A 9,381-nucleotide genomic window follows, 5' to 3' on the forward strand; every position below is an offset into this window, starting at 1 on the left:
TAATAAAAAGAAGTACTGGGGTGTCATGATAGCAGGGTTCCAATATTTCAGAGTTTGTCACAAAGAAGAGGGAATCAAGCTATTCTCCAAAGCACCTAAAGACAGAACAAGAAGCAATGGGTGGAAACTGATCAAGAAGAGAAACAGCCTAGAACTAAGAAGAAATATCCTGACAGTTAGAATGGTTAATCAGTAGAACAGCTTGTCTCTAGAAGTTGTAAGTGCTCCAATATCGGAAGTTTTTAAGAAGAGATTGGACGGCATTTGTCTTAAATGATACAAAGTTTCTGCCTAAGCAGGGGGTTGGCCTAGAAGACCTCCAAGGTCCCTTCCAACTCTGTTATTCTATTTTATACATGTCCCTGAAAAAGAGAATGGCCTGGGAGATGAAGTCCACCCATCTTAAAAGTTGCTGAAATTAGGAAACACTGGTCTAGTTGCTTTGAAAAAGCCTCAGACTAGTTGTGAGATTTCAAAACAAGATTCCAATGTGTTGTGGGTTCCTGATAGATAAGCATTCCTTTCCTTAATGTTGCTTTCCCTCTTCTTCTGTAGGCCTGACAGCACCTGTTGATGAAAAGCCAGTGGTAAAGCCAGAGATCCTCGAAGACCCTTTGGCACCCCGATCTGACAGTGATGAAGAAACAAGGGAAATGGAGGCAGTTGGAACAGGACCCACTGTCTGGATTGGAACCCAGGAAGGCTGGTAATGGAAGTCAAAGTGGGGAAGAAATGAAGGTGTCTGATATAATATGCCATTCTTGCCTATGTTGCTTCAGGCAGCGTCTGGCTCTTCCTGTCCTCCTCTCCTCCTACCTTTTTCTCCTTGTTGCTACTGTTACTCTGTAATTCTACCTGCTATCCTGAGGAGGGAGCTGTCATTCTGGGGAGAAGATAAAGCTCACCTGCTTTTACAGCTGGTCCTTGATTTATGACCATAATAGGGACTGGAACCTCAATCACTAAGTGATGTGGTTGTTAAGTGAGTCACACTCAATATTACAAACCTTTTTACTGCAGTCATTAAGCAAGTCACCATGGCCATTAAATAAACCATGTGGTCATTATGTGAACCTGGCTTCCTTCATTGACTTTGTTAGTCAAAAACCCTTCAAGAAGCTCACCAATCATAGGTGTGAGGACTAGTTGTAAGTTTTCAGTGCCACTGTAATGTCAAATAACCAGTAAAGGAATGGTCATCCATCAAGAATCGCCTGCACAATGAATATACCCAATACAGTAATGGAACTGTGATGGCAGAGATTTTAATGCTGTCTCCCAATTATGAAGAGTTAATGAATAGGTATGTATGTGATGGCTCACTGGTTAAAGATACCAAGCTGGTCAGCTGGAAGGCTGACAGCCCATGTTCAAGACCCCAGCATTGTGAGACGGGGTGAGCCCTGGCTCCTGCCCTCCTAGCAGTTCGAAAGCTTGCAAATGTGAGTAGATAAATAGGTACCATTTCAGTGGGAAGGTAAGAGTATTCCATGCATCTCAGCATTCTGCACACTTAGAATGCAACACAGCTAGACAGGAGAATACTTTACTTTTAATGAATGGGAAGCTAGGCGTCCCAGCTGAAACTGGCATTGTGCTAGTGGCAGAGTTGGGTGGAGGGGTCTAATAATTCTGTTGGATATTTCTCTTATTTCTGCTATCTCTTTGTTTTACAGTATCTATATTCATTCTACTGCGACTGACTGGCGACATTGCCAAGGCAAAATATGTTTGAAGGAGGCTGTCCATTGTATTGTGTGAGTATGCAGCTCTTGCCCAATGGCTGAAAGCTGTGTATCCTCGGTGGAAACTGCCCGTCTTCCCATTCTAGTGCTAGTAAAACATGCCTGTGTATTATTCTACCCTGTCTTCTCCAGGCATACCCAAGGCCGCGTTGTAGCTGCCCTTGCTGATGGATCTCTGGCTATATTCCATCGGAATGCAGGTAGGTCCTGCTGCTTGGATTCCTTCCCTCTCCATCTCTCCCAGGGTTGAGACCTCCTTAATTTCTTGATGAAAGAGAATGCCTAGAGGCTAGGAAAGTAACACAAGGGTAAATAATCATAAATAATCAAGAGACAGAACGTGAATCCATTGACAGCCTGTCTTACAAATAGCAGTGAAGCCCAGCTAGCAAGAAATATGGGAAAAAGCATTTCCAAGAGATTTTGTCTTAAGAAACTCATTGCAAATGAGAGCTGGAAATTCTTGATGTTTCCAAGATTCTGTAGTTACCCAAAGACTTGCATGAAATATACCTTACTGAAGTCTCTGTAGATCTTGCTTCCTAGATTTTGCCCAGTTTATGTGGGTCATTGACACTTATTTACTTATTAATTCAACTGATATGCTGCCCAAGGTGACTCTGGGCAGCTTAAAGTATAATAACTTGTATTTTCTTAGATCGCAACTGGGAACTGCGCTCCCCACGCCTGGTTCAATTGGGACGGCCACGGCGCTCCATTCGTTGCATCATCCCTGTGTTTAATTGGCTGTGGTGTGGCTATGGTAACCGAATCTATGTGCTGGATCCTCGGACCGCTCGCATTCAGGTGAGCCTATTGAGACAGGAGGCCCTTACTAGAAGCTGTGGAAGCCAAGAGATTGTCCAGTGGAAAACTCAGATGGGGCTGGAAGAGATTCAAGTCACTGGAATCCTCTGCATCTATGTTCTTAGTAGAATTTTGATCATGTGATCATGGGGATGTTGCAACGGTCATAAATGTGAAAAACAGTCACAAGTAACTTTTTTCAGTGCCTTTGTAACTTTGAATGGTCACTAAATGGCTGGTTGTAAGTCGAGGACTACCTGTATACAAGAGTCCTTGCCCAACCAACAGGCCATAGACTTCCTGCACCCATGCCAGAGAAAATTGGCATGCCTGTCATTTGAATCTCCCTCCCTGCCACCAATATGTTTTCCTTCCAGCGATACTTTGAAGTGACTTCGCACCCTGAAAGCCATGTCCGGCACATGGCAGCAGCTGGTGGTGGCATCTGGATCTCAGTCCGCCTGGAGACCACTCTGCGTCTTCTCCATGCGGAGACAGGGCAGCCATTGCAGGAAGTGGAACTGGAGCCCTTCATTAGTCGCACATTTGGTGAGTGGCTGTAGGAGAAGGAGTGGCAGAACCTGGAAGTGGAGTTAAAAGAGCGATCAGCCTAGAATCCCTGTGTAGCCACAAGTGAACTAAGTCCCACTCCCATGATGTCTATTAACCCATATCGAACTCCAAGCAGGTGCTAATTGTTGAGAAGACTCCTGTGTATAGGCATGATTAGCAATAAATCAGTTTAATTGAAACTTCAGGTGGACTTGATCTTTTCTGCCTAACTGGGTCAGGAACCAGAGGGCACCCAAAGGCAGGATCTTGGACATTGCAGAACAGTGTTTCTCAACCTTGGGAACTTTAAGACAGGTGGACTGCAACTCCCAAAATTCCCCAGCCAGCCATGAATTCTGGGAGTTGAAGTCTACATCTCTTAAATTCTGGTTGAGAAATGCTTTGGCAAAAAGTGGGGAGGAGTAAGCCAGGCAGGACATGATCTGCAAGTGCTCTGGTTTCTGGAAGAATATGAGGAACTGGAGGGGTTATTGCAGGATCAGAAATTTTTATAGAAAGCTCCTTAGCTATTGTGGACTCCATTTCCCAGATCGTCTGTTGTAGGTAGAACTCCTGAACCAGCATTAGGTCCTTCAAATATCACAAAAGGACAGCCCCCAGCACTCCTTCCTGTGGCCCATGTTGACTGGGGCTGTTTTGCAATACTTGGAGAGGCACAGGGTCCCTAATGCCTATGTCCATTCTTGTCATAAATCATGTGTGGATCTAGACAGGGGTTCTGGTTTGAGATGCCCATTGGAAATCAGATGGCATTTAACTCTAGATGATGGACAAGATGGAGGAGGAGGGAGGGAGGGAGGGAGGAAGGAAGGGAAGGAAGTCAGACAAGGAAGAAAGAGAAGAAAGAAAAGAAACAAAAAAAAAAGAGAAAAAGAAAGAAGCTTGGATGGCCTTCTCCTGCTTGGTGCTCAGGTTGGCGTGCACAACCTCCAGAATTCCCAGTCATGATGGGATGTGCCTCAACACCTCTGAGGGGGTCCTTGGTGTTCTCTGAACTTGGTTGCTTTCTTGCAGTTGTTTCATTACCCAAACTAGGTAACATCATCAGTGTTAGTTTATCAAATATATACAAGCTCATCCTTGCTTTTCCTTCCTCTCTTTCTCTTCCAGGGCCCAGCAGTGTTAGCTTAGCCTTGAACATTTCAGCTCTCAGTGCTTTTGGAAAGCGGCTATGGGTTGGCACATCCGGTGGCACCATTATCTCTGTGCCTTTTGTCTCTGGTAAGCAAACAAGTCTCCTTCTGATTGTGGGAAAATGCATAGCTGCACTGTTTAGTTCTGAGGTGGCTTTTCCGGTTTCTCTGCAGAATTTTCTGAAAGCGTGAAGACTTCTCCCTCTGCTGGTATCCCTTTGTGTGCTATGGAGCAAGCCCAGATCAGCTACCATGGGCACCGCGATGCTGTCCGTTTCTTTGTCTCTGTCCCAGGTAGTTTGCAAGAAATGTCGGAAACCCGTTTCTTGATTTTTCAGGAAGAGCTACCCTTGTGCATGACAGTTTGGCAGAATATGACAAGTTTCTTCCCTGAGATGTTTACAGATTTTCCCGGCATGGGAAAAACAACAGAGGTGGAGGAAGGAAGTGGGGGCTGTGATAAACAAAGCATTCATGTCAGCATCTTGGCTGGGAATTTTTGGAAGTTGAAACCAAGCGGAGGCAGAAAATGCTAAATTCAGTGAGATCGGATTCATGTATATTAAAGTTTAAATCAACAAAATAGATATATATCCCTTTACCCCCAGATAGAGTGGAACCTTTAAAATAGTAACTATGTTTTAAATGAACGGAATGGAACTACAGCGGTTGGCTGATATGATGTCTTGTTTTGCTGGGCAGCAGGTTGTGGGTCTTTAATCACTGTTAGCAAAGGGTGTGGATTCTGCCATTGAGTAAGGGTTACATCCTGATTTTCTCCAATTCTGATTCATGGGTGGGGCAGCAAAAGATAGGATTCTAAACAGCAGCTTCTAACAATTTGCTTTTTTTTTAATGGACTGGGTACTTGATTTGTTTATTTTGGGCACATCTGTGACCACAGATATAACACATGGCCAGATTGGCAGAGGCAACTAGAAAGTCCATATTAGTTAATTTATAGGCAAATTAATCTTTTCTTTGCCTTCTGTTTGGAAGAAATCTAACCTGCCTCATGGTGAATAGCGTGGATTTCCACATTGGTTGCAGAGAAGGTTGCCCTCCCCTGTGGCCCTATAAAAGTGCAAGTTAATACTGTATTTTTTCTGGCTAATAATGTTTAATGGCCTTATTTACCAAACAGTTTTGATATACTACCTTCATTAGCTTTTATTCCAGGGTTATTCACAACACAAGTTAAAAAAACACACTAAAAGAGCTAAAATCAATAAAACACCTAAACTAAATAACAATTAGGAGGAGTAGAATGAAGCAGTTCATTTTCTGTTTAAGTTTTAGTTCCTCTCATTGCCTAAAATGCAACTCATTAAAATACATTAAAAAACCCAAGTTAGCCAGAGCTCTAAAATACAAGTTAAGTGGGTGTGTTATTTATTTATTGGGTCATAGACCAAAAGACCATCTATCCTATCATACAGCAAGAAGACATTTTTTAATAAAAGAAAGATGCAGGTACCATAGATCATATAAACAGAGAAAACATCAGATAAATAGTAAAAATGACTGGAAGAGAAAGGAGAATAGGAAAGAGAGGGCATATGTGGATGAGTCCAATCCAATGTTTGTCACTGTTAGAGAATTTAAGATAAACTTCAATTTCCAGAATTCTCCAGCCAGCATTTTCTGGGAGTTGAACTCCATACATCTTAAAGATTGAAAAACACTGGACTAATCTAGCAGGAATACCTAGAACTTAAGTTAAATTTTAAAAAGTTATAAACTACAAAAAGACATAGAAAAAATAATTTAAAAGGAAGAGGGAAAGATAGTGAGAAAGCAATTTTGGCAATACACACAAAAGTGGGGACAGAATAGAAAGCCTTTCTATAGAAAGTTATAGAACAACATAACTTCTGACTTTCTTTTTTAGATACAAATATGAAATACAATGACCTTTTGAAGTAGAGTAAACCATAGCGCACTGTACTTCCCTAGTTGTAAACAGGTCCTAGTCATCACATCCCAAGGTTAAAATTCTTTCAGTTTCAAGCAAAATATCCAAGAGTGTTTTCCAAACAGAAATGAAACCAGAATGAAGTATTTTCTTTAATCAGCCCAGTCAATTTTTCCCTCTCCGCCAACTCCATTAATTTCACCATCGATTCTTCCATTATAGATACTGTATATGTGAATCCTTTCATCTCTGTGCTTAAAGTAACCTTGTGGCTGTTATCATTTATTGTAACTTTGCTCTTCTATATGACCAAAACAGAAATAACAAGATCAGAAGCCATTCTTTTCGAATCTCCTCTTCTTCTACTTGTAGCTGTAGGTAGTCCTTGACTTACGACTACAATTGAGCCCAATGATTATAAGGGTGAAAAGCAGTCATAAGTCACTTTTTTCAACTTTGAAGGGTCACTAAATGAACTGTTGTATTTTAAGGACTACCTGTACTATGGGGCAGAATTTTGTTCCCTTTGGGGTGCTGAATTGATCTCTCAAAAATATTGATTTCAAATTGAGGCTAATCAAAATGTTTGTTGATGAGAGAGATTTATTCTAAGCACCACATGTGACTGAGGGATAAAGGTGTCCTCCCTTAGCCGTGCCCTGAAAGGATGCTATTCCTATCCAGGATGGGTTTGGAAATCATTATTATCATTTCAGTTTTGGTGCCTTTAGGATTCAAATAGCTCTGACTGCTTTTCATTCTTCTAGGATATGTGGCTCCATCTGCTGAAGAAAACCTGAAGGATTCGCACAGTCAAGAGAAACCAAGCAAACCTTGCAGCTTGGTGCTAAGTGGAGGGGAAGGGTATATTAATCTCCGGATAGGTAAGCAAGGATGGAGAAACTACTGTGGTCCAGGGCTGAATCAGTTTCAGTTCCGGTCCCTTGGCCAATGGCAAGAGATGGTGGGGTGCTGTAATCCAAAAATTAACACATCTTGGGGGGAAACAGGATTGGGATTTCTTTATAAAGAAAAATCCTTCTTGATACCAACATAAGAGAATATTTGTAGCTCAGGGTTGAAATAAGGGATCTTTGGTGCTCTCTGAGGGTGGTTTTCTTACAGATGTTTCATTATCCAACTAAGTAACATCATCAGCTCTAGAAGGAAGTGGGATTTGCTTTCTGTTTATATATTAGTGGTTTTCCCAGTCGGTGTTAGTGGGAGTGTTTTTGGTGGTTTGTTGATAGTCCTTTGGTATGCTTGCAGTAGACCCGATGTCTTTTCATGTGGCCATTGTTTTCCTCCATGTCTAGGAGACAACTCTGATAAGCACTACGGTGACCTACTACACCCGAACCCACGCCTCCGTCGAGCCGAGAGGAGCCATCTCATTGTCTGGCAGGTGCAGGACTGAGGTCACAATTGTGGACACTTGGGACACATGCTTCTGCCTGGGAGGGAATGACACAGCTGCCAGATATTGGCATTGTCTTCCCCTTGATGTTTCCTGCTCTCTTCCCTCACTCGCAGAATTGAGATCAAAACTTTTTTACCTTTTGAGACTGGTGATGGGAAAAAGCCACTGGAACTCTGGAATCTGTTTGTTGAACAGGCTTGGTGAAGAGAACATCTGGTGCATCCTTGGATCCTCCCTTCACTTTATATCATTCTTTCCATTCTTTCATACAGGAGGATAGGCAGCTTGCATTATAGACTGAACCCCTTCAAATCCTGCTTTTATTGCCCACGACACCCTCTGTTTACAAAGAATAACAGGGTACCTCTTGCTGGCCAGGTGCTTGGGAGTTGATAGCCACAAATTGTCTAGTACTGATGGGGTTTGAAGGCAGAGCTTCCAAACAATTGGGAGTCCAAACTGCCAAAAACTGGGAAATAAATCTGGAAGACAAGCAGCACCTGCATTGGTTAAAGTTAAGACCCTCTCCTTCCTTTCCGCCTCCCCGACTTGACTGTGATTGAAACCAACGCTTTTCTACTTTAGTAAATGTGGATCTTCAGGACTAGAACTGGTGAAACCTGTTGATATAAGCTGCTGTATTACTCAAAGAGACCTCAAGGGGAAGCTTCCTTGTCCTTGCTCTGGGATTACTACAGGGATTGGTCCTTCTCCTCCCCCTTTGCCCCTTGGAGTTAACCAAATCCTGGCCAGAACTCTGGAAAAATGCATTTGCTTCAAAACAGACAGATACACACACAGAGAGACATAGACAGATGGACAGACAGACAGACACACACACACGGTTTAATTTCTCAGGGCTTATTTAACTCTCCAGGAATTGAGTCTTTAAAGGAGCATCTCTCTTTGTGGGTTGGTTTCACAATAAAGCTATTGTTATTCTTATTCCTGCTGTGGCTGGTATTTTGGTGCTACTACTGTTCTGATCCTCTCCTTGCTTAGGGATTGCATTTAGAGGCTTTACCCATGGCAGAAGATAAAATTCCTCACAAAAGACAGCAGGAGGCTTGTCCGAAAAGTGCTTTTTATGAAGCTTTTTCAGCTTCGTGGATGAGAAGTGACACGTCTTCAAATAAAAACAAGGAAGTCCAATTTTTATATATTATACCATTGGTCAAAGTGGAAGCTGGCCACTGTCCCCTTTAAGGGCGACAAACTGTTTGGGGGAACCTTAGATTCAGTGTTGGTTGAATCCAAAGATAAGAAGAATGTTCTTCCCACCATTGCAAAAAGCAGAAAGGAAGTCCCACCCTTATTTTAGGAGGCAGTCATTTCAGGCATCTGATTCCACTTTCAACGCCTCAGCATTCTACAGGCCATCTTCCCAGCCTTCTGATAGGTGTCAGGACAGGAAGTCCTTTCAAGATGGAGGCAGACAACAGTACCCCTCCCATAGGTCTAATTGTGGAGGAGCCTCGCAGAGACCTTTCCGGAAGACAAAGTGACCAGCACGGTCTGTCTCCCATCGGGGGGGCGACTCCAGCAGTTCGCTGACCAATGGGAACTCACCACGTCAGACTCTTGGATCCTACAGATGGTGAGGCAGGGCCTCACCCTCAAGTTCATTTCCCTTCCCACAAGGAACTTCATTCACTGCCCCACTTCCGCTTGCCCAACCAAGAGGGAGCTCATGAAAAAGGAGATTCAGCATCTCCTGGACATCAATGTCATAGAGCTGGTGCCAGAGGATCAGGAGCAGAGGGGATTTTACTCCATCCTATTCCTGGT

General features: G+C 43.0%; 1 protein-coding gene across 1 annotated transcript in view; it reads left to right on the plus strand.

Moving 5' to 3' along the window:
- LOC116521112 (C-Jun-amino-terminal kinase-interacting protein 3-like) overlaps positions 1–8,538 on the plus strand; it is a 34,200-nt gene extending 25,662 nt beyond the window's left edge. Inside the window, exons 19-27 of the mRNA XM_032235783.1 lie at positions 556–706; positions 1,677–1,757; positions 1,878–1,945; positions 2,404–2,552; positions 2,930–3,101; positions 4,236–4,346; positions 4,433–4,552; positions 6,941–7,057; positions 7,490–8,538. Coding sequence (XP_032091674.1) covers positions 556–706; positions 1,677–1,757; positions 1,878–1,945; positions 2,404–2,552; positions 2,930–3,101; positions 4,236–4,346; positions 4,433–4,552; positions 6,941–7,057; positions 7,490–7,590 — 1,070 coding nt within the window. The 3' untranslated portion in view covers positions 7,591–8,538. The remainder of the gene's footprint in view (positions 1–555; positions 707–1,676; positions 1,758–1,877; positions 1,946–2,403; positions 2,553–2,929; positions 3,102–4,235; positions 4,347–4,432; positions 4,553–6,940; positions 7,058–7,489) is intronic.
- The last annotated feature ends 843 nt before the right edge of the window (positions 8,539–9,381 follow it).

This window comes from Thamnophis elegans, chromosome Z, assembly GCF_009769535.1.
Source record: "Thamnophis elegans isolate rThaEle1 chromosome Z, rThaEle1.pri, whole genome shotgun sequence".
Taxonomy (NCBI): Eukaryota; Metazoa; Chordata; class Lepidosauria; order Squamata; family Colubridae; genus Thamnophis; species Thamnophis elegans.